Raw genomic sequence first — 25,489 nt, forward strand, 5'->3', positions numbered from 1 at the left:
AAGAGGAGCCCTGGTTAGCAAGCAAAGTAGTGAAACAATTAGAAATGAAATAAAAACACATTTAAAACATTTAAAAAGAGTACCTGTTTAGGGAAGTTTTTAATATTTAATGCTGTATTGTTTTTAACGCTTGATTGGAAGCAGCCCAGAGTGGCTGGGGAAACTTAGCCAGATGGGTGGGGTATAAATAATAAATTATTAATTATTAATTATTAATTATTATTATTATTATTACCTGAAAAACAGTCGCATAGCCTCACAGCTAATCATTTCAATCTTGCCTGGAATGGTGGGCCGAATCCAGTGTTAGTCGTTCCCAGCAGTACCAGTGAAATCAATGGACATGGCCAACTTCGGGCCCATTTATTTCAGTGGGTCTACTTTTGAGTAGAACTTAAGCTGGATGCAACCCAATGCTTTGTCGAGCGCTACCCTGAAATCCCAGTGGCTGTTTTGACTTCTGTTTTGAAAAAATGCTGCTAAACAAATTAATAATAAGAGGAGAGAATGGGTTTTCAACCATTACTAACCTGGGCCCTGCGGCCTTGCACCCTCAGGTAAAGGTCAGAACTTAGCTCCTTTTATTTATCGCTTTCCCTTGGTCCTCTGGGCAGATGCCCACATAAGGAAGTCAAAACAATTTTGAAACAAAATCCATGCTATGCCAAAGCAAAACGAAAACCCTCTCTAAAATCCAACAAAAACACAAGGCAAGAAACAGAGCAGAGATGAAAACAAACAGCAGGCATGATTCCACAGCCCAGCCCCAGACATTTTTTTAAAAAAACAACTTTGTAAAGATCATATATATGCCAAATGCCATAAAAAAGAGCCTGAAATGTTGATATACAAGATGCTGAAGAGTTATTAAAATGGCACTGAAAAGAAGGGTGATTTTTAGAATGCCAGCATCCCAAAGTTCTTTTGAGAGAGAGATGTCATTTTAATGAATAAACCAAATGTGAGGAGCGCTGGACTCAGCTGCTATATATATATATATATATATATATATATATATATATATATATATATATCTTTGAAAGGAAACAGAGATTCGTTGTACTCTGAAATTTGCAATGCACTCGCTGAAGTTTGCTTTGTTATGTTTAATGAAGTGTGAAAACAAAAATAAATTTCAGAGAGGGGAAAACAAAAAGTCTTCACCAGAAAACAGAAGAACGTGAAAACATCAGCAGCTGATGATTCTCATACGTTCAAAGCACTATGATATCACTTTAAACACTGGTGGGTGGCTTCCCCTAAATAATTCTGGGAACTGTAGTTTGTTAAAGGTGCTGAGAGTTGTTAGGAGACACCAATTCCCCTCACAGAGCTACAGTTCCCAGAGTTCCCTGTGAAGAGGGGTTGACGGTTGAACCACTGGGGGAATAGTTGCTCTGTGGGGAAAACAAAACTCTCCTAACAACTCTCAGCACCCTTAAACTGCAGCTCCCCTAATTCTCTGGGGGAAGCCATGACTATTTAAACTGATACCATAGCGCTTTAAATATATGGTGTGAATGTGGCCTAAGACAGGAGTAGCCGGACTACAACTAGATGTTGCCGGACTACAACTCCTGTGATCTCTGACCATTAGGCCATTCTGCCTGGGGCTGATGGAGTTGGGAGTCCAGCAACAACTGGATAAGGGAAAGCTCCATACCTGGGAAGGTGCCACCAAAACAGCCCTAAAACAAATTGACTCCCAATTCCACGGTACCTTCTTTAGGGACCACAATCCGTCGGCGGACGTCTTCTGAATTTTGAAGCATTCCGGATCTTTCCCTGCCAGATAACTACCCGGGGATGGGGTGGGGAAGAGAGAAAAAAGACAGGACAGAAATCAGAATTTTGTTGGTAACTGAACACTCCCAAGTTTTAGATTTCTTTTACTGAGACTCAGCTGAGGGGTGGAGGGAAGTGTATACTGTGCTGGTTATATTTGTACAGGTTGGTATATATATACTCCCATCATCCAGCCCGGACACTGAGGTCCGGCTCCAAGGATCTTCTGGCAGTTCCCTCACTGCGAGAAGTGAGGTTACAGGGAAGCAAGCAGAGGGCCTTCTCGGTAGTGGCATGCGCCCTGTGGAACGCCCTCCCATCAGATGTCAAGGAAATAAACAACTACCTGACTTTTAGAAAACATCCGAAGGCAGCCTTGTTTAGGGAAGTTTCTAATGTTTGATGTTTTATCGTGTTTCTAATACAGTGATACCTCGGTTTAAGAACAGCTCTGTTTACGAACAATTCGGTTAGCGAACTCTGCAAAACTGGAAATAGTGTCCCGGTTTGCAAACTTTACCTCAGTCTAAGAACGGAATCCGAATGGTGGAAGGACACCGGCGGTAGGAGGCCTCATTAGGGAAAGTGCACCTCAGTTTAAGAACGGTTTCAGTTTAAGAACGGACTTCCAGAACGGATTAAGTTTGTAAACCGAGGTACCACTGTATTCTCTTGGGAGCTGCCCAGAGTAGCTGGGGAGGCCCGGCCAGATGGGCGGGGTATAGGTAATAAATTAGTAGTAGTAGTAGTAATAGTAGTACAGGTTGGTATATTAAGCAATATGTGGCAATAGTGGTTCATTTGTATGACTTAAGAAAAGGTGAGGTGGGCTTGCTCCAACCATGTCTCCTTTTGGGCCAAGCAACCAGGGCCGTGACAAGTTACAAAACGCAGTTCACCCCCAGTCCTTGGCACCGTCTTTCACCTGCATCGATAAGGACTCTCTGGGCCACACGGTGCCCCAGATCCACTGCAAGTAGCTGAAGAGGACGATGACGCTCAGGAAGGTGAAGTTGCTGGCCACACCCAAGATGGCGGACGTCACCGGGAAGTTGTAGAGCAGATATCTATGGGAGACAAGACCAGGAAGGAAGGGGAAGGTGTTAAGAGGTGCATTGTTCATATTGTGGAATTCCCCCCGCAAGAGAGGCTAGACTGGTCCCCTCTCTTTTATCCTTCCCATTCAACGCAGGCCTTTGGAAACCAAGAAGCAGGTGTCAGTCACTGGGCTGCTGTCAGGGCAAACTGGGTTTCAATTGCTGGTTCCACCTGTGCTCTGATATATTTTAATTATCATTTTTATCTAGTGTTGTTTGTATTGCTTTGTATTTTATATGGTTGTTTTTAAATGCTGTAAATGGCCATTAATTCCAAGTAGGGAAAAGGCTGACGTATAAATACATTTTTTAAAAAATAGTTTTTCTGTGGTTTTTAAAAATTGATTTTGCAACTGTCCCTTCTGCAATTTGCTCCCAGGAGTGTGCTGTGGACAGAGGCCCAAACAAGCCTGTCCTTTTTTCTCTGTGCTTAGAATGAACTAGTTTGGCTTAACGAAGTTCACTGAATTAGTTCAAAACTTTCCATACTACTCAAGGAAGGAGTTACCACAATTGCCGAGTGAAATGAACTGCGAATCACCTTTGCCTTGCAGTAGAACTGTGAATGATTTCTACTTCAAGTCCATTGTATTTTTACATGTTGAAGAAATCTACAAAACACTAATATAGATAATAAACAACAGTCCTCACCGCAGTCCAGTGAAATGGGCATGGATGCGCAGCTGAGCGCCATAAATCTGGATCTTTGTGGTCTGGATTTCAATCACGGCACCGACTGTTGGTGTGTACTACAAGCAGAAAGAGAAGCCAAGGTCACCGATTGATCTTTTGTGTGTCAGTGTAACAGCAAAGACCTGTGCCTACCCAAAATGCAAAGAGATCATCCCTCCCTCCCCAAGGAAGGTCTTACATGCATTTAACTTGTGCGATTAGCTTGTGGGGATGCACTAGCAAATTCTCACAGGAAGTCAGATTATCCCACAAGATCGTGTGAGATCTACCGTATTTTTCGCTCTATAGGACGCACCGGACCATAGGAGGGGGAGAACAGGGGAAAAAAAAATTTCCCCTCTCTGCTCAGCGCCCCTTCAGCGAAGCGGCAGGAGAAACGGAGCCCCTTCCATTGCTCCTCCCACTTCACTGAAGGGGCGCTAAGCAGCTCTCCCTCTCTGCTGAAGCCGGGAGAGTCTTGCTCTCCCGGCTTCAGCGAAAGGAACCCGAAGCCTTTGGTGCGCAACGCGAGGTCCCACTGACGTCTGAAGAGCAAGAGGGGTTGGTGCGCACTGACCCCTCTCGCTCTGCAGGCTTCAGCGAAAGCAACGCAAAGCCTCCGGAGCACGGGGGGAGCTCTCCCTCTGCGCTTCGGAGGCTTCACGTTGCTATCGCTGAAGCCAAGGAGCCTGCATTCGCTCCATAGGACGCACACACATTTCCCCTTAATTTTTGGAGGGGGAAAAGTGCGTCCTATAAAGCGAAAAATACGGTAACGAACCCAGAGCAAGGCTGCCAGCTTGTAGGAGCCACAGTGTGAGAGCTGAGTGCAGGGTGGGGACCAAAGGTTAGCAAACTACCCCAGTAGGTGGTGGGAGAAAAATATTGTCAGGTATGAAGGACTGGCCAGGAGATGGGAAACAAGTGACAGTCTTCCCTAGAGGAAGCAGGAAATCAAGGAGAAGAGCAATGCCATCCCCTCACCGAGTCCTCCTTGTAGTCTGAGTACAACTCGACGTCCAGCAACTGCTTCTGTTCTGTGAAGCCAGCCAAGAACAGGCTGGCAAAGGCAAAGGTGTCCAGCATTTGCAGCAGGCTTGAGCGGTAGTGTAGCATTGCCTAGTCAGGAGAGAGGGAGAGCGCGGACTCGGTCACTGGGTCACCGTTAAGGGAGTGCAAAGCATCTTTTAGGGAAAAGAAAAATTAGAGGGGACTGGAGAGAGTTCCCCCAAAACAGCCCAGTGAAGAGTGAGAATGGCCACAGAATGCTGACCGGCTGTTGGGAGAGGAATGGAAGGGAGTATCCCACAAGAGGGCAACATTTAAGAGGGTGGCGCTGTGGTCTAAACCAGTGTTCCCCAACCTTGGGCCTCCAGCTGTTTTTGGACTACAACTCCCATAATCCCTAGCTAGCAAGACCAGTGGTCAGGGATGATGGGAACTGTAGTCCAAAAACAGCTGGAGGCCCAAGGTTGGGGAACACTGGTCTAAACCACAGAGCCTAGGGCTTGCTGATCAGAAGGTCGGCAGTTCAAATCCCCGCAACGGGGTGAGCTCCCGTTGCTCGGTCCCTGCTCCTGCCAACCTAGCAGTCAAAGTGCAAGTAGATAAATACAGTGGTGCCTCGCAAGACGAAAAGAATCCGTTCTGTGATTCTCTTCGTCTAGCGGTTTTTTCGTCTTGCGAAGCAAGCCCATTGACGGATCAGCGGATTAGCGCTATTAGCGGCTTTTAGCAGCTTATCTGCTGATCGGATCAGCTGATAAGCGGCTTGGCGGCTTAGAAAAAGTGGGGGGAAAGGGGAAAAAACCAGCAGGAACTCGCAAGACATTGTCGTCTTGCGAAGCAAGCCCATAGGAAATTCGTTTTGCGAAGCACCTCCAAAACGGAAAACTCTTTCATCTAGCGAGTTTTCCGTCTTGCGAGGCATTCGTCTTGCGGGGCACCACTGTAGGTACCGCTCCAGCAGGAAGGTAAACGGCGTTTCTGTGCGCTGCTCTGGTTCCCCAGAAGCGGCTTAGTCATGCTGGCCACATGACCCGGAAGCTGTACGCCAGCTCCCTCGGCCAATAAAGCGAGATGAGCGCCGCAACCCCAGAGTCGTCCACGACTGGACCTAATGGTCAGGGGTCCCTTTACCTTTACCTTAAACACCCCTGAGGTTGCTAACGATCTTTTTCTTATTTTAAAAAAGCCAATGCGCTGGAGGTGCACCATGATGGGTGCAGGGTGGATTTTTATAAAGATTTTGTATCCCACCTGGTATGGCAGCTTCTTCCAAGCCTAGGGATAGTTCAATGGTAAAATAAAAATTTAAAAATGACTGCATGGACACCTGCCCACACTACGGAACGCTCATTTCCAGTTCCCAAAATGTAAGTCAAGCAACCTTCTTTTATTTAGTACAGAAGTGGGGACTTTGTGCTCCACCAGATACTGGATTCCAGCTCCCATCAGGGATGGTGGGAGTTGTAGTTCAATAGTACTGCAGGACTTCAGTTCCCATCAGCCCCAGCCAGCATGACCGCTGGACAGAGATAATGGGAGATGGAGTCCAACAACATCTGCAGGGCCACAGAGTCCTCAACTCTCATCTAGCCAATGATATTTATAGGTTCCTCTGCATCACAGTCTATTTCACACTCCAAGACTTAAGTGGGGGGGGGAGAGTTGTTGAGCATGGCTGCTTGCAACGTGGCACAATATTTAAATAATAATAATAATAACAATAATAACAATTTATTATTTATACTCCGCCCATCTGGCTGAGCCCCCCCAGCCAGCCTCCAATCAAGTGTTAAAAACAATACAGCATTAAATATTAAAAACTTCCCTAAACAGGGCTGCCTTCAGATGTCTTTTAAAAAGAAGATAGCTGCTTATTTCTTTCACATCTGAAGGGAGGGTGTTCCACAGGGCGGGCGCCACTACCGAGAAGGCCCTCTGTCTGGTTCCCTGTAACCTCACTTCTCGCAATGAGGGAACCACCAGAAGGTGCTGGATCTCAGTGTCTGGGCTGAACGATGGGGGTGGAGACGCTCCTTCAGGCATACAGGACCGAGGCCGTTTAGGGCTTTAAACACCCCTGAGGTTGCCAATCTAATCTAGCCTTAGCTGTTGCCCCTCATAAAATCTACCCATCTTGCCTTAAAAGCTGTAGATAGTGTGTTCCAAAAGTTAAAAGAAAGCTTTTTGGATGATAGCCAACCAAACAGTGTAAGCTCTGCACTTGGGACTACAGACCCAAGCGATTGGGAAGCCTCTTTGGAGAAAACAGGCAGAGATAGAGAATGAATCAATAAGCTTTCCTTTCACTTTGGCTATTGACCATGTGCTGTGCAATCAGCTGTTGTTTTCTATAAAGATTACAGACCCCCCTGCCCCGCCCGAAGATCTTACATTTGGAGAGGTTCGTATGTGAGAAGGTGGCCTGGATCCATCACCAATACAACGGAAATGTGCTTTGAACTGTGCTATTCCCTCCTCTTCAGAAGCCCTTCTCCAGGTTCACTGGACGGCTTTTCAAGGATGGCACTTTGTTTCCATTACTTAATATAATTTTAACATAGAAATGGAATAATTGAATTGCTGACATTATTAAGGATCAAGCGTAAGAAAGAGGCAGAATTGGCTCCACTCTCATTGATTTGAGGAGCCAATATAATATTTAAACCACTGACCCTTCATCTTTTGGCGGTTGATGGAATGGAAACTGTACACTTGTGGTAAAGTGGCTGTCAATTAAAATATGCAGCGTCGGGTGTGGAAAGTTAAGGAAACACTGAAGTAACAAGGGGTGAGTTTAACAAAGATAAATTCTATGATGACTGACTGCCTTTTATTCCCTTTAGTAATTCTTGCCCAAGAGCGGTTCAACAACCTACTCTTCAGTTTTTCAGACTTTAACATGCTTTTGTCAATTGACTTGATCCTTGATTGTTGATACACAAACAGCTTGCAGGCTTTTGTTTTGTTGCTGTAGTCAAATTTATATTGTCCGTGGCTCGTCCCTGTTGGTTTGCTTGAATATTCTCTTTGTGTTATTATAAATTTTGAATTTAATATATATATATTTAAAACGAATCATGCAGTGAGGGGCAGTGGCGTAGCGTGGGGGGTGTAGGGGGGGCCGGCCGCACCGGGCGCAACATCTGGGGGTTAGGGTTAGGGGGCGCAAATCCACGGGTTAGGGGGCGCAAATTACTTGCCTTGCCCCGGGTGCTGACAACCCACGCTACGCCACTGGTTAGGGGTCAGACTGTCAGGTGCAGCATTTTGCTCCCAACAAACACAACTTGGTGCCTTCCAGATGTTTTGAACTACAACTCCCATCAGCCCCAGCCAGCATGGGGAAGGGGAGAGAAGCTAAGGCCGAATGTACACAGCAGTCCAAGCTCTTTGCATACACAGCTAGAAGCAGGTATGTTTGTTCCTAAAATAAAAACAAAAATGCAGCGCTGGTTGTGTCATGTTTAGGGTTATTAAAGTTGAACATTGCTTTGCACTAAAAAAGGCACAAAGCAATTTACAACAAATTGTAAAATGACCGCATGGACACCTGGTATGCCCCACAGAGAGCCTCAAGGTCCATAAATAGCAACACCCTAGTGGTCCTGGGCCTAAGGAGGTTAGATTAGCTTCAGCCAGAGCCAGGGCCTTTTCAGCACTGGCTCCGGCCTGGTGGAACGCTCTGCCTCATGAGACCAGGGCCCTGCAGGATCTGATTTCTTTCCGCGGAGCCTGTAAGACAGAGTTGTTCTGCCTGGCCTTTGGCTTGGAGCCAATTTGATTCCCTCCCCCTCTTTCTTTTTTCTTTTCCTTTCTCCTCCTGCGATGAGGCTACATTTTAATATTTTAATGTTTCAGTATTTTAATGTTGTATTTTAATTTTGTTTTTAAGTTGTAATCATTCAACTTGTTTTTATTATTGCTTGTTAGCCGCCCTGAACCCGGCCTTGGCTGGGGAGGGCGGGGTATAAATAAAAATAATTATTATTATTATTATTATTATTATTATTATTATTATTATTATTAACAGACTAAAAAATACCATAAAATCTGTACATAAACAGTAAAAACAAATGCAATGCTTTAAATTTATAATAATAATAATAATTTTATACTGCCCTATACCCTCAAGGGACGTGGGTGGTGCTGTGGGTAAAACCTCAGCGCCTAGGACTTGCCGATCGCATGGTTGGCGGTTCGAATCCCCGCAGCAGGGTGAGCTCCCGTCATTCGGTCCCAGCTCCTGCCCACCTAGCAGTTCGAAAGCACCCCTGGGTGCAAGTAGATAAATAGATACCGCTTTCTAGCAGGAAGGTAAACGGTGTTTCCGTGTGCCGCTCTGGTGCTGGCTCGCCAGAGCAGCTTCGTCACGCTGGCCACGTGACCCGGAAGTGTCTGCGGACAGCGCTGGCTCCCGGCCTCTAGAGTGAAATGAGCGCACAACCCTAGAGTCTGTCAAGACTGGCCCGTACGGGCAGGGGTACCTTTACCTTTACCTTTACCTATACCCTCAAGTATGTATCACCGGTGCTGCCCAAAGCCTGGGAAAACAAAAACACACCTGCCCATTGCTGAAATGATGGCAAGGCTGGCTCCGGGCAGGCTTCCTGGAAGGGGGGGGGGTCAATTAACGGGGAGGGGGAATACTGGAGAAAAGGCCAGTTCTCTTGTCATCACTTCAGCCAAAGGTCACTGGGGAGAAGCCATCACTCAGCCGCTCCCCCTCCACCCACGCAGTTCCCCCGCAAATCCTGGACATACCGATCTGGCCGAAGAGGAGATGATATGGCCACCTTTGGTGTAACACGAAATGACCACCATGAACATCCCCAGGTTCTGGTTGACCGGCGACTCGGGCAGCTCCAATTCCAGCGAGATGCGGTACGGTTGGCCGTACATGAGGACCTGAGGGCAGAGAAGGCGATAGAGAAACACCAACACACACCCACACCCACACACCCTCACATTTAATCAGTGGAATTCTAGGGTCCTTCGTTAAATAACATCTTAAGGCTGGCTTTGCACTCAACTTAAGGGCGGCAGCAGCAGCAGCAGCAGCAGCCTTCTTTTCCCTTCGAAAGGAATACAGACATAGAAAGCTGCCTTAGACCAAGTCAGACCATTGGCCCATCTAGCGCAGTGTTGTCTACACTGACTGGCAGCAGTTCTGCAGGGTTTTGAGCAGGAAGCCCCCATCTCAGCCCTACCAGGAGATGCCAGGGATTGAACGGGGGACCTTTTGCATGCAAAGCAGATTGTCTGCCACTGAGCTATGGGGCTTCTCTGCTTCCTTGTGATGACTAGGCAGGATAGCCTTAGAGAAAATTTCAATCCGCTCCTCTCTTTTTTAGGCTAGGCACCCGTGGGCTGGTATAATCTTATTTTTATGGGGCGCTAATTCTTTATAGATTTAATTGCGAAGCCGCAGATAATGGGTGTAGCATCGCAGCCAAGAGCACATCTCATCTCAGGCTTCTGGCTAGGTGCTGTTCTCTCAGTCTTATCTGTAAAATGGGAACAATAAGAGTGTCCTAACTTGTCAGGAACACGGACCATGGACCTGGATTTATATCCTTTTGCGTTATATCCACAATCCATTTTATTTACTTATTAAGTTTATATATCCTGCCTTCCTCCCAGAAGAGCCCACAATGGCAAACTCTTCTGTAATAATAATAATAATAAAAATACAGTTCATAATAAAGACATGTTTAAGACATTTAAATGTCTGGATAGGCCTACTGAAACACAAGGAAGTTTTCAGCCGGCATCTAAAAAGAGGACAGTGATTTTCCCCCGTTTTGTTTTCCACATGGGTACTGTTCCTTGTTTCTTCTTCTTTTGCATCCACTCGGTGCACTTGTAAATTTGAACTTTTCATTTTTCAACAAAAATTATAAAATAAAATATAAATAAACAAAAAGAGGACAGTGACGGCATTTGCCTAATGTCAATAGGCAGGGACTTGAACCCGGCACGTTTTGAGAGCTAAGTGTGTGCTCTGCCACTGAGCTAGAAGCCCTTCCGAAATATGCTGAACTGGGCATTTCTTGCCCAAGCGCCCAAGGTCTACTGCATGCTATAATTAAGGTTCACTTATAAACTAGAGACAGTTTGCTGAAAGAAATTATCCCATGCCTTCCAGGAGTACCATTGTCTGGGGTGCAGGTGATGAAATTACTTCTTAAAAGAAACCCGGCACATCTTCTGGGACACCGGCAGAGCTTAGAATCTGCTCCCAGGGAACTTGCGCCCCAATAAGAATTAATTAGGACTGTGATGAAAGACACTTCGGAGCTTTGGAACTGACTTTTTCATTTAAAAGAGGGTCTCACCTCCATTTTGTAGACAGCTCAGTCTCATCTGTGAGCTATATATATATATATATATATATGCTTTCGTAGATTTTCACGGGTACAGGAATGCAGGTTTTGGTGTCTTCGGGTGTCTTCCCGTGTAAGAGTTGGGGTGTCTAGGCGACGTTTCGACGAGGTCTCACTCGTCATCTTCAGGCTGGTGCTTTCGGCTTCTTGTTACTGGAACAGAGCAGGATCTCAGTGTTTGAGTTCCTATAAATACTGTTGAGGGGGTGTGGTGTATAGCCTCCAACGTTCTGGGCAGAGAGGAAGTTCCCAGGTTAGTGTGTCTTTTCTTCTTTTGTTCATTAATTACTTGAGGGATATCTTGAGTGATTTCTTGAGTGATATTCTGAGTACCACTTAGGAGGGTCATTAGGTGTGGATTAGTTGCTAAAGCTTTCGTGTCTTGACCTCTTGAGCTAGTGAAGAGTTTTTTCTGAGAAGATGGCTGTACTGCATTTAGTTGTGCTCTGGCTTGGCTTCGTGTATAGGGGCGAGCTGTGGTTTTGTGCCCTGTGCCAGCCAGATCTGTGTAGGGATTGCAGGGGGGTGCAGCATCCGGAGGTGCCACTATGGTTTGGCTACTGGATGGTGTCTGTAATTTATCTGTGGAGAGGGTCTGGGTTTGGGTCTGGTGTGGTTGATTGGAGATGGCGTTCTGTGTGCCTCTGGTTCTGGTGTCGGTTTTTGTGGGGAGGGCTATTTTCCAGATGTCTGGCAGGCGGGATGTATCGTCACGCTTGTTCATGTTGTGAGGGTGTTTCTCTATCTCGATGGCTTCCATGATTATTCTCTTGTGGTGGTGTTCCATGTTAAAGAGCAATTTGGAATCTGAAAAATTAATTTCGTGTCCTGTTTCTTTCATGTGTTGGTAAACACATGAAAGAAACAACACATGAAAGAAACAGGACACGAAATTAATTTTTCAGATTCCAAATTGCTCTTTAACATGGAACACCACCACAAGAGAATAATCATGGAAGCCATCGAGATAGAGAAACACCCTCACAACATGAACAAGCGTGACGATACATCCCGCCTGCCAGACATCTGGAAAATAGCCCTCCCCACAAAAACCGACACCAGAACCAGAGGCACACAGAACGCCATCTCCAATCAACCACACCAGACCCAAACCCAGACCCTCTCCACAGATAAATTACAGACACCATCCAGTAGCCAAACCATAGTGGCACCTCCGGATGCTGCACCCCCCTGCAATCCCTACACAGATCTGGCTGGCACAGGGCACAAAACCACAGCTCGCCCCTATACACGAAGCCAAGCCAGAGCACAACTAAATGCAGTACAGCCATCTTCTCAGAAAAAACTCTTCACTAGCTCAAGAGGTCAAGACACGAAAGCTTTAGCAACTAATCCACACCTAATGACCCTCCTAAGTGGTACTCAGAATATCACTCAAGAAATCACTCAAGATATCCCTCAAGTAATTAATGAACAAAAGAAGAAAAGACACACTAACCTGGGAACTTCCTCTCTGCCCAGAACGTTGGAGGCTATACACCACACCCCCTCAACAGTATTTATAGGAACTCAAACACTGAGATCCTGCTCTGTTCCAGTAACAAGAAGCCGAAAGCACCAGCCTGAAGATGACGAGTGAGACCTCGTCGAAACGTCGCCTAGACACCCCAACTCTTACACGGGAAGACACCCGAAGACACCAAAACCTGCATATATATATATATATATATATATATATATATATATATATATAGCCTTGTTATCTTTTTATCTAGTTTTTAGGACATTTCACTGAATATTACAGTTTTTACTTCTATTTTTAAAATAAAAACAACTGAGATTTTTTATTATAGGAAACAGTATAAACAAATATTAAAACATTATCCGGCTCAGGGGTTATTCACCAGCCAATTGTTCTGAGCAGACAGTTTCTTGCAAGCTCTGGGAAAGGGAATTTGTGGGATTTTGCTATACCATGGAACGCAGAAGTCTAAAAAAAAATGTATTTTCCTCCAAAGGGCTCAAGGCACCATACGGAATTGTGATGACTGGGATTAAGCAGTGTATAAATTGTTGAAATTATTTAATTGATCAAATAAAATTGTCAAGTTCCCAATTTAACTGGCAATTTTCAGGTGCTGATCTCCAGTTAAGAAGTTAGCCGGACTGCGGGATGGGGGGAAATGTTGCTTGAGCTCTTCACAACTCCCTTGACCACATCGCCATTGTTCGATTCAGGACAACAGCGGATGAACCTGCATGTCAACCTTAGTGCCAAACACATCAATGGCCAGTGAAGCCAGAAACTCACCCGGTCCCGGCTGTCCTTGATGAAAGAAACGTTGGCAACTGGGAAAGAGCACAGTTCTGATCCAATTTGGCCACAGTCAGTCCTGGGGGGGGGGGGGACACACAAAAGATCCCAAACAAGGTCACATTCAGAACTTGAGAGACCTGCCAAACGAAGACCAGGTTTCTGGATATATCCTTTAGATATAACCCCTGTTCTAAAACATCAACACTAGCTGCCAGTCAATTTCCGGATCTAGACGCTCACGCTAGCGTTTAAACAGCCCTGAATGACTTTGGCCCCAAATATCTGAGAGACGGCCTCCTTTCCTACAGATCCTCCTGGGTGTTAAGATCGGCAGAGTAGGCCCTTCTGGTAATTCCACCTCCCTAAGAAGTTTGGGTCTTCTGGGACAGGGCCTTCTCTGTGGCAGCCCCTAAGTTGCGGCATTCCCTTCCTGCAGAGCTGCGCCTGGCTTCTTCCCTGTACAGCTTTTGGTGAATGCTGAAGACGCAGCTCTTTGCCCTGGGCCTTTGACACCTGAGATGTCTGCTTCCAGGCCCCGCCCTGTTTTTGTGAATGTAGTATTTTTTTTATTTTTACTTACGGATTTTAAATTGTTGTAGCCCACTTTGGGACCTGCAGGTGAAGGGCGGGTGGTAAAGTTAATGTTAATAATCAAAAGAGCAACAGTGTCTCTGGGAGGGCACAAAGCTAACAGCCCTCACGGCTATTCTCTGCCAACTGATACTTGGAGGATTTTTGCTCCTGACATGGAGGATCCACTTAGTGACCACAACTGCTGGCCCTTAACAGAACTCTCCTCACCCCCCAACTCCATTCATTTTTTCCTAATCCCTTTTCAAAGCTGTCTAAGCGAGAGGCCACCCCAGGCATCCTGATGCAGCAAATTCCACAAATATATATATATATATATACACACACACTGTGTGGAGTTAGTACTTCCTTTGGTCAGCCCCTTAATCTCCTGCCAACTGAGTAGATGGGGCAACAGTTGGAATTTGTCTCTGATCTGAAATGATTTTATGTATGTGCTGTCTCACGTTAATTTTTATTTATTTTTAATTATATATATATATATATATATATATATATATATATATATATATATATATATATCTGCAATTAATGGTTGTTTATGTATGTAACTAGGGACGCGGGTGGCGCTGTGGGTTAAACCACAGAGCCTAGGACTTGCCGATCAGGTGGTCGGCGGTTCGAATCCCCGCGATAGGGTGAGCTCCCGTTGCTTGGTCCCTGCTCCTGCCAACCTAGCAAGTCAAAAGCACGTCAAAGTGCAAGCAGATAAATAGGTACCACTCTGGCGGGAAGGTAAACGGCGTTTCCGTGCGCTGCTCTGGTCACCAGAAGCGGCTTAGTCATGCTGGCCACATGACCCGGAAGCTGTACGCTGGCTCCCTCAGCCAATAAAGCGAGATGAGCACCGCAACCCCAGAGTTGGTCACGACTGGACCTAATGGTCAGGGGTCCCTTTACCTTTATGTATGTAACTGTTTTATATAAGTTACTATACTGTAAATTGTTTTGGGATGACTTGTGGGAAGGAATTCAAAACAGCAAGCAACAACATAAGAGTTCTAATATCCAAGGTGGGGGGAGAGCAAAAAAGCATGTCTATCCAGTTTTTCAAAAATCATTTTTTGACCTTCCCCTTCTTACATTTTTCTGAGCTAAAAAGCTGCAAAAGCTTTGGAACTTTTTCTCGTAGGGACACCCCACATAGAAGCTATATTATTACCAAGTCAGGTCCATTTACCTCAGTGCTGTCTACACTGACTGGCAGCAGCTCTCCAATGTTTCAGGCGGGGCAGGGGGCATTCCAAGCTCCGCTGGTAGATGCCGGGCTTGAACCTGGGACCTTCTGCACACAAAGGAGATGCTCTATTGATGAGCTACGGCCCTTGCCTTCACCTCAGCCGGACTCCTGGCTTCATTGTCACCAGGGGCCTAAATATGTGTCTGGATTGTACTACTTCACACTGAACAAAATCCCTGCAACAACGAAATAGCGTATCAAGGCAAAAAGCTGCTGGCCTACTTTTTTGCCTAGATATCCTAGCTTTTTCCCCCGGGGCTTCTTTTTTGTGAGAAGCCACAGTTACAGAAGTCCCATCCCCCCGCTGAATTTGGGAGAGATACAACCCCAGGCAATGGTAAACCACCTGAGAACTGGGGCCCCTCAAGGCATGTTTAGTGAAAGGGTTGCAGCTCAGCAGTAAAGCACCGGCTTTGCATGCAGAAGGTCTCAGGTAGGGCTGAGGAAAAGACTTCCTGTCTGAAATCCTGGAGTGCTGCTGCCAGCCAGAGTCTAGGTGAACCAATGGTTTGACATGGTACAAGGCAACTTCTTACGAACTGCTCTCTCCCTCCCCCATCCAGATCTTGACTCCTGCGATCCCCAATCTCTGCGCCCATATAAGCTTGCAGGCAGAGATGGGGAGGGATAGTTTGAAAACCGAACTGTTTGCTGAGAGAATTCGTTCCCAGCCACAGAAAAGCCTGCTGCTGTGCCTCACCATGAGTCACCGAGTCGACTCGGCCTCTGCTTTTGGCTGTGTCGCTGCCTCAGGTGTGACTGGAGCACCTGAGGCAGAGATGTAGCAGAAGAGCAGGTCCACACCCAAAAGAACACCTTGCGGTAGAACGGTGGGTGGCTTCCTCGCAGGGCAAGCAAATACACACACACACCAAAAGCAAGATAATTTTTGGGGGGTGTGTGAATAAGATCGAAGGGAGCAGGAGAAAAACCAACCCCAGCAACACTGATGCCAAAAGGTTTGGGAGGAAGTAGCACCATCATCTGATGAAACAAACCAGCATTCTTCAACCTTGACTCAAATGAGCCCATCTTCCTGTGTTCCAAAGATTTGCCTTTAGTCTTCTGCAGCAAAGACAAATAGAGCTACTCTTCTGGAAACTGTTACACTAGAGCAGAGGTTTTCAACCTTTTTGCGTCCCTTGACCAAGTACAGTGGTACCTCAGGTTAAGTACCGTATTTTTCGCTCTATAACACGCACCCGACCATAACACGCACATAGTTTTTAGAGGAGGAAAATCCGTAGGCATGCCACCCGTAGGCATTCCCTCCATAACACGCACAGACATTTCCCCTTACTTTTTAGGAGGAAAAAAGTGAGTGTTATGGTGCAAAAAATACGGTACTTAATTTGTTCCGGAGGTCCGTTCTTAACCTGAAACTGTTCTTAACCTGAAGCACCACTTTAGCTAATGGGGACTCCTGCTGCTGTCACGCCGCCGGAGCACGATTTCTGTTCTCATCCTGAAGCAAAGTTCTTAACCTGAAGCACTATTTCTGGGTTAACGGAGTCTGTAACCTGAAGCGTATGTAACCCGAGGTACCACTGTATATTCTTTCTGTGGCTCTCCTTTGGGGAAATGCGCCCCGAGTCTCAGGAGCTCAGTTAGGTCGACCCTTGCCTGCTGAGCTGTGAGCCCTCACCCTTTCTGTGGACACCCCCCCTTGTGGAGGGTTTCCTCAACCTCCTCTCCCCTCTCCTCAGGAATCCTTGCCCACTCGCTTACTTACTCCGAGGCCACTGACCTCCCGGTAACCAACACCCCTCAGCCGGCCCCAGAGGCACCATTCGCCGGGAGAACTTGTAGCCAGGGCTGCTGCAACAAACAGCTGCACAAGCCTCTGGAGGTACAGATGTGAGAGAGCGTCAGAGGAGGGAGGGAAGGAAAGAGGGACGGAGGCCGGTGCTGCCCCCGCCACACCTGACCACCATTCAAGGCACCCCAAGGTGCCACGGCACCCCGATTGAAAACCACTGCACTAGAGCAAGTCTACTGCTATGACATATTGTGTGCACATCATCCAAGAGCAGCGACACAAATTTGGCAGGCTAATAATAATATATTATTTATACCCCACCCATCTGGCTGGGCTTCCCCAGCCACTCTGGGTGGCTTCCAACCAAATATTAAAATACATCAAACATTAAAAGCTTCCCTAAACAGGGCTGCCTTCAGATGTCTTCTAAAGGTTTGGTAGTTGTTATTCTCTTTGACATCTGGTGGGAGGGCGTTCCACAGGGTGGGGGCCACTACCGAGAAGGCCCTCTGCCTGGTACCCTGTAACTTGGCTTCTCGCAGTGAGGGAACCGCCAGAAGGCCCTCGGGAGCTGGACCTCACTTCAGAGCCAGCTTGTTTACCCTTGCATGAATTTTAAAGGGTCAGCTAAAAGTCTACGATTATGATTTCTTTCACCTGGTAAACAACGCCTTGCATAAAAGTCACACAGTTAAAAAGCTCAGGTAAACTAAGGACAGTTGTAGCCTGGCACTTGAAAGACACCAGCGATGGTGGCAAGAGAAGTTGTTCAGGAAGGCTGTTCCGGAACCGAGGTGCCACCACAGAAAAGACCCCCGCCCCACCCAACTTGGTGGAGAGCCCAAAAGAGGACTGCAACGGACACTACAATGGAAACCAACCCCAAACTGACCTGAACTTGTAGTGGACGGGGCTGACGTAGCTGACCGTAGGCATATAGGAGTAGTAGAAGCTGCCATAAAGGAAGACCGAGATCCAGAGGAGAAGCAACAAGACGCAGAGCAAAATGGCCGTCTGCAGGACGGTCCGGCGCACACGGAGAATCAACAGCATCGCCACTTCCTGCGCCCATGGCAGGAAGGGTCCGGTGCTGCCCGCCATGGCGCCGGGAGGAGAAGGCAACAGAGAGGGATCCAGCGGAACGAAGTCGTCAAACCGGCAGGAGTCAATGCACAGAGCAGCTTCGATGCCTTCAACGGCAACTGGGAGAAAAACCAGGAATGTAACAGCAGATCCTCAGGCAATGAGGCGGCTAGTAAAAAAATAATAACAGTAAAAAGTTTCCCCTTGTTCCCAGCTGGATGGCAACCAGGCCTCCTACTCAGGGAATAGATTCTGGCTCCTGCTTCGCATGCTGCCCTGTTTGCGTCGCTTGTCTTTCTGCAGGCTCTTTATATCCATGAGAAAGACGGGGCGGCCTGGGGGTCAGTGACTCCGGCACATGGCGGATGGCGGGGCTGCCTAGCACAGCACACCGTCCTCGTGGGAATCAGGAACTCGGCAGGCTCAGCGCCATCATGGGCGGGAAGGTGCCTGGAGAAAGGGGGAAATAAAGATGACAAATCCAAGGTCAGAGAAAATCTCAGCACAGAAAAACCAGATTTTGCAAGGAACAGAACTGGGGTGAATTTTAAACAAGGGTGAACAGAAGAGGGAAAGAGCCTGTTGATGGAGAGAGTTAAAACAGAGGATCCAGAGGAAATGTAGAAGGGTCAAGCAAGGAGTATCAAACTTCTGGGAGAGACCAGGAATTGGAACACCTGAGTTCCTCCTCTGGACTAATCCTTATTTCATAAACGTGTCTTGTTTTTCAATTGCAGGTCACAACAATAACCACAATCGACACCAGCATCTCCGATCCCTTGCCCACCACTTACCCTCATCAGCGCATAAAGGTAAAGGTAAAGGTACCCCTGCCCGTACGGGCCGGTCTTGCCAGACTCTAGGGTTGTGTGCCCATCTCACTCAAGAGGCCGGGGGCCAGCGCTGTCCGAAGACACTTCCGGGTCACGTGGCCAGCGTGACATCGCTGCTCTGGCGAACCAGAGCCGCACACGGAAACGCCGTTTACCTTCCCGCTTGTAAGCGGTCCCTATTTATCTACTTGCACCCGGGGGTGCTTTCGAACTGCTAGGTTGGCAGGCGCTGGGACCGAACGACGGGAGCGCACCCCGCCGCAGGGATTCGAACCGCCAACCTTTCGATCGGCAAGCCCTAGGCGCTGAGACTTTTACCCACAGCGCCACCTGCGTCCCTTCATCAGTGCATACCAGAGATTTATTGCAAATAATAATAAGAATGTTTATTATTTATACCCTGCCCATCTGGTTGGGTTTCCCCAGCCACCCTGGGCAGCTTCCAGCACATATAAAAGCATAATAAAACATCAAATATTAAAAACTTCCCTAAAAGTCATATAGTTGTTTTTTTGTTTGACATCTGATGGAAGGGTGTTCCTCAGGGAGGGCGCGGCTACCGAGAAGGCCCTCTGCCTGCTTCCCTGTAACTTCATTTCTCCCGGTGAGGGAACCACCAGCTTTTTTGGTAGAGCATGAGGCTCTCAGGGTTGTGGGTTTGAGCCCCACGTTGGGCAAAAGATTCCTGTACAGTGGTACCTCGGTTTACGAACCATCCTACTTACGAACGCTTCCGGTTACGAACTCCACAAACCTGGAAGTAGGTGCTCTGGGTTGTGAACTTTGCCCAGGATACGAACGTAATCGTTTCTGGGGCCACGAGAGGCCTATGTAGGGAATGGGTGCCTCGGGTTAAGAACGCTTCGGGTTAAGAACAGACTTCAGGAATGAATTAAGTTTGTAACCCGAGGTACCACTGTATTGCAGTGGGTTGGATAGAGGGGCCTTGTGATCCGGTCCAACTCTACAATTCTGTTTCAATGCTTTCCATGTCCTGACCTAATTCTTCAAAAATTACCGTATTTTTTGCTCTATAAGACTTACTTTTTCCCTTCTAAAAAGTAAGGGGAAATGTGTGTGCATCTTATGGAGCGAATGCAGGCTGCGCAGCTATCCCAGAAGCCAGAACAGCAAGAGGGATTGCTGCTTTCACTGCACAGCGATCCCTCTTGCTGTTCTGGCTTCTGAGATTCAGAATATTTTTTTTCTTGTTTTCCTCCTCCAAAAACTAGGTGCGTCTTATAGAGCAAAAAATACGGTATATCAGGGTTGCACAACTTCAGACTACCCCCAACCACATGCAAAGAAAAAGGCCCATGCTCTTCCCAAAAGTAAAATATCCCTGCACAGAGAAAACTAGAAAGATGGGGTAAAACTCTTTCCCTAACATAACTTTCTACATGCAGGGATATACATTCAATAGGAAGCCGCCTACTGCAGGATGAAGAGCGACAGCTCAGACACAAGCCGACATTTCAGTGAAAACTAGACCTCAGTGCAGAACAGAACCAGTGTTTACAGAACTTTAGAGAGAAGGGGGTGGCTAAAGAAAAAAGGGCAAGCTTCTAAGGCAGTAAAGCCCAAACTTTCAGCTTCTATGAGCTACCGTATTTTTCGCTCTATAACACGCACCTGACCATAACACGCACATCGTTTTTAGAGGAGGAAAACAAGGGAAAAAACATTCTGAATGAAACAGTGGATGTATCATTTTTGTGCTTCATGCTGTGGCCACAGACATGTGATCTGATGGTGAATTGGGGGTGACCCAATGCAAAGATCCTGAGGATCCATGTGGATCCATGCTTTTTAACCACATTTTTGCACCATTGCAGCCCCAGGCAACAGTGGGTGCGTGATTTTGGGGGCGGGGGCAGGCTGTAGCCATGGACATGCTATGTTCTCTGATGGTGAATTTGGCCTGACCCAATGCAAAGATCCTGAGGATCCATGTGGATCCATGCTTTGTAACCACATTTTTGCACCATTGCAGCCCCAGACAACAGTGGGTGCATGATTTTGGGGGGGCAGGCTGTAGCCATGGACATGCTATGTGCTCTGATGGTGAATTTGGGGTGACCCAATGCAAAGATCCTGAGGATCCATGTGGATCCGTGCTTTGTAACCACATTTTAAGTGGGGAGGGAAGGAAAAACACAGAAGGGACAAGGAGCACGAGAGGGGTGTGCAGAGAAGCAGCTGGCTAAGAATATATAATGGGAGGGAGGAAAGGAAGGCAAAAGCCCCCCCCCCACCTACCCAAGCCAGCCAGCTCTCTCTCTCTCTCTGCCATCTGCATGTTTTCCGGCTGGAGCACGGAGAGGAATTAGAAGGAAGGACGCTCTGCTTTCCCCTCTGCTTGCCTGGAGGGGAGGGGCTTTCCCTGCTCTTTGTTCCGTTTGAGCAAACACAGCAACGAAACAGAGGAGGGTGGGCAGTAAGACCCTGAGGCAGAATGCAGGAAAGCAGCAGCTTCCTCTTTTCAGGTTTCCCTTCTCCTAGACGCGCGATTTGATTTTTGCCTGATTTTTGCCCCTCCACTCCGGACTGTCGTCTTCAGGGACCACACATTCACTCAATAACACGCACAGACATTTCCCCTTCCTTTTTAGGAGAAAAAAATCTGCATGTTATAGAGAGAAAAATACGGTACTTATTTCCCTCTTCTTACTGTTACTCTTTGATCTATCAAACAGAGTCAGGTGCAAAATAGTTGCTTGAAGAGTTAGGTAAGAACTAGATATCAAGTGCTGGTTCTGGAGCTTGAGGTCGTTAGCTACTGCACCCCAGTAATCAACACCATTGGGGTAACCAGCATATTCAGAAACAAATTATACTTACGTTATTCTGGACCAAGGATTCCAACACAAAACTTTAAAACGCAGCCAGCCAGCCACAATCAAATTTATTTTTCTACCTTCTGTTCTTCCAAATTATAGTCAAAGCAACACCCAGGAATGGTGAAGAAATCACCAATATACAAGTACAACCAGAACACAGTCCTTAGCAGATTGCAGGGCACATTTCCTAATAGAATATAGAAATCCTAATCAGGAAGGCAGCACACACACTATAATTAAAGCCTCCCTATAGATATGAAACATTCATTGCACAGTCAAGATCACACGCAAAAAAAAGTTTAACAAACAAGTCTTTCCCTAAACCTCTGAAGATACCAGTAGCACAAAAAAGATCAGAAAGACCTTATCAAAACAACTACAGTAATTAGTGCAGTACTCACATTCATACAAGTAAGGAACATGGAGGTTGAAAGATAAACAGAGGCAGTAGTGACAGATAATTTCTATACCGAGAAAGAAGGATAACAACAGGAGGACTCAAAGAAGGAACTTTTGGAAACTCAAGGCAGTAGAAACATAAGATGATTGGACCCCACTGAACTTGAAGCATGGGAAGCCCCAACAAAAATTTATAATTTGGCAAAATATTTGGACTTTATGATATGTATTTGTATAATTTGGAATATTTAATGTGATTGGGTTGGATTGTTAAAATGGAAAACTTAATAAAAATTAATTTTAAGATAATTTCTATATTGGGGGTTTTAAACAGCAACTTTGTCACAGCACTCAAGTATATAAAGTCCCATTAATATTTCGGGAACACCAAGGTTCAGATATACATAAAACTTGCTATTAAACTACTGAGAATCAGAAACCCTCACTGATCCACTTCATTCTGCTCCTATCTACCAGCAAACCCTGATCTAGTTACTATCTCTCCCAGTTCCAGAGTTTCAGCTACATAAACTAAGCTCCAGTTAAGGTCTGGGCCCTTTGAGAAGCAAAAGAACAGAAGAGGAACCCTGCTGAAGCCCACTAGTCCAGCATCTTGTACTCACAGCAGCCAAACAAGTGCCCCAATGGGAAGCTTGCAGGCAGGAACCGAGTTCAGCAGCGACTCCCAGCAACTGGTATTTGAAGACAGTGGAGGCGGCACATGAACACTGTGATAGCCCAGATAACCCTCTTTTGAAACCACCCAAGGTGTGCGCTTTTCCCAACTAAGTGCTCACTATATCACACACCAACACCCAACATCTGGTCCCATCCAATATTAGTCCTACTCAGAGTAGCCACACCGAAATGAGTGCACATGACTGAGTTAAGCACGTGGATTTCAATGGGTTTACTCCAGGCAAAACTTAGCCCAGCTTCAATTCTAGCTAAATCTTGTTGTTGTTGTTTTAAAAAAAGATACTTAACACACCAGGTCACAGCTTAGGCTAGCAAAGGCACTTCCCAGCCAATAAAACTGATAGTGAAAAAGGAGGCATTTTGTATGTGGGGAGGGGGCATTGATTTAAATATACACCAGAAACAAGGGGATTAAGGCAAGTTTCTGCACTTCTGAATTGCATCCCATATTGTTTTTTGCGGGGGGGGGGGGGGAGGGGAGAGTTCCCAATACCCAAATCTCCGACGGACGACAGGTTGAGGAGAAGTAAGCCATGAATCCTGAGGTTTCATTCGAAAGCAGGTGTGCATGTGTAAGGAAGGGCACCTGGGTTCGAAACACAGCACCCGAAGTGGGTAAAGGAGGTCAGAAAGCTACTCACACACTCCAGCCACAGCTAGGTGGGTGGGGAGATAATTAGACACCTGGACCCCTGTGTCCCAACCAAAACTAAAGGGTAAAGGCCGGATAATTAGAGACCCGGACGCCTGGGTTCTAGCCACAGATGGAGGGGGGGGGGAAAGAAAAGTAGGTACCCGAACGCCTGGGTCCCAGTCACATATGCGGGGACAGATAATTATACACCTGGACTTCTGGTCCCAGCTACACCTGGAGAAGGGGGATGAGAATTAAACCACCTTAGTTAGTTGTTTCCAGCGCCGGCTTGAAGCTGCAGCTCCTCCTCCCCCTCGTTCCCCCTCCTCTTCTTATTTCTTCTGCCTCTCCAAAAACTGGCTCTGGTCCTGCCTCTTCCGGGTTTGGCCCCGCCCTTGCCGATCCTCCGGGCGGGGAGGGAGAGAGAAGAGGAGGAGGCGGGCCTCTCTCTCTTTTTTTAAACGCTCCTGCTGCGAGCATCTTCCAGTCACGTGGGGAGAAGGATGCTGATGCTGCCCGCCTGCCTCCCGTTTCCATGGCGACTGCAGCAGCAGTGCAGGAGGAGGAGGGGAACCAGGCCTCTTCCCATTCTCTGCCAAGGACAATGGTGCTGGGGGGCGGGGGGGGGGAGGAAGCTTGGGGTTCAAATCTCCACTCAGTTAACTGGGTGGCCTTTGGCCAGTCCTCCTCACAGGATTGCTGTGAGGATAGAATGGGGAGAGGGCAGAATAGTGTGAGCTGCTTTGAGCTCCTAAATCAGGCATAGGCAAACTTGGCCCTCCAGATGTTTTTGGGACTACAACTCCCATCATCCCTAGCTAACAGGACCAGTGTTCAGGGATGATGGGAGTTGTAGTCCCAAAACATCTGGAGGGCTGAGTTTGCCTATGCCTGTCCTAAATGCCCCAGTACAGTTGTCTAGGATGAATGTTGAAATATCACCAAGGTGCTGGAGAGGCTGTGCTGAGTTAGGCACGTATTCGCACGTGTGATGGACCTGCCTGCAGGTTTGTATACCCTGGAATCTACTTTTTGATGAAATACAGGAAATTGGAAAGCAGCCGGTGGACGGGCCCCCACAACTGGTGTGGGTGCATCGTTTTATCATTCAAAATGCCAACATTCCACACACCGAGAAAAATTTAGCTGGGCATCTTTTAATGGTAACACACTTCCTCATAACTAAACATTGAAATGATCTTCAGAGAGCAACTTTATCTTATTGGAACCAGGAAGTATGGTACATGGAATTCCTGGGGGGAAAATGAAGCACAACCCGAATTGTACGTGGTATATCAAAAACTGACAGTTTATTTTTTAATACAGTGCAGTATTTAGAAAATTTTTCTGTCAACAGAGGAATGAGATATGAAACATCAAAGCAAAGACAAAAAGGGGGCAAAGCATGGGTGTAGCCACGACTTATGTTAGAGGGGCAGGCTTTATGTTGGGGGGTGGGCGCAGAACCTCAGTTAGTTAAGTATTTTTAATTGATTTACTTGATTGATGGGGCTGCTGCCTCCGCTGCTCCTCATTGGGCAGAGACATCAATACAGTGGTACCTCAGGTTAAGAACTTAATTCGTTCCGGAGGTCCGTTCTTAACCTGAAACTGTTCTTAACCTGAAGCACCACTTTAGCTAATGGGGCCTCCTGCTACCGTTGCGCCGCTGGAGCACGATTTCTGTTCTCATCCTGAAGCACTATTTCTGGGTTAGCGGAGTATGTAACCTGAAGCGTATGTAACCTGAAGCGTATGTAACCCGAGGTACCACTGTAATCCATTCCAGACATTTGGTATAATAAAAATTATAACAAGAGTATAACAATAAAAATACAATTAACACAGATATCCCTAATTTTAAAGGGGGATGAGCTGTACTTCCAGCGAACCTTAATTTGTGAAACTTTGCATATATTCCTGCTTTGGGACTTCCTAGAGGCATTGGGTTGGCCCCTGTAAGAACAGAATGCTGGACTAGACGGGCCTTTGGCCTGATCTTGCAGGCCTCTTTTGTTGTTTCCTCCCTTACTAAGAAGGGGAAGCAGAAGGGAAGATAGGTTAATAAACAGCCAAGAAAAGGGTCCCTCTTGGGGCTATAGCTCAGTGGCAGAGCACCTGCTTTGCATGCAGAAGGTTCCAGGTTCAATCCTCTGCGTCTCCAAGAACATCTGAGAGAGACCCCTGT

General features: G+C 46.8%; 2 protein-coding genes across 3 annotated transcripts in view; both read right to left on the reverse strand.

The window, feature by feature from the left end:
• LBHD1 (LBH domain containing 1) overlaps positions 1 to 17,699 on the reverse strand; it is a 109,441-nt gene extending 91,742 nt beyond the window's left edge. Inside the window, exon 1 of the mRNA XM_081173398.1 lies at positions 16,402 to 17,699. The gene's annotated coding sequence lies outside the window, so the exon portion shown is untranslated. The remainder of the gene's footprint in view (positions 1 to 16,401) is intronic.
• BSCL2 (BSCL2 lipid droplet biogenesis associated, seipin) overlaps positions 1 to 23,791 on the reverse strand; it is a 32,087-nt gene extending 8,296 nt beyond the window's left edge. Inside the window, exons 1-9 of one of the 2 annotated variants that reach the window (XM_081173357.1) lie at positions 23,565 to 23,791; positions 22,592 to 22,660; positions 17,706 to 18,346; positions 13,218 to 13,299; positions 9,324 to 9,467; positions 4,539 to 4,673; positions 3,534 to 3,631; positions 2,711 to 2,852; positions 1,721 to 1,796 (exon numbers count right to left, since the gene is read on the reverse strand). In XM_081173357.1, coding sequence (XP_081029483.1) covers positions 1,721 to 1,796; positions 2,711 to 2,852; positions 3,534 to 3,631; positions 4,539 to 4,673; positions 9,324 to 9,467; positions 13,218 to 13,299; positions 17,706 to 17,914 — 886 coding nt within the window. In that variant the 5' untranslated portion in view covers positions 17,915 to 18,346; positions 22,592 to 22,660; positions 23,565 to 23,791. The remainder of the gene's footprint in view (positions 1 to 1,720; positions 1,797 to 2,710; positions 2,853 to 3,533; positions 3,632 to 4,538; positions 4,674 to 9,323; positions 9,468 to 13,217; positions 13,300 to 17,705; positions 18,347 to 22,591; positions 22,661 to 23,564) is intronic. The other variant, XM_081173358.1, reaches the window with a different exon arrangement.
• Between the last annotated feature and the right edge of the window lie 1,698 nt (positions 23,792 to 25,489).

This window comes from Podarcis bocagei (genome assembly GCF_964188305.1).
Source record: "Podarcis bocagei genome assembly, chromosome: 16".
NCBI lineage: Eukaryota > Metazoa > Chordata > Lepidosauria > Squamata > Lacertidae > Podarcis > Podarcis bocagei.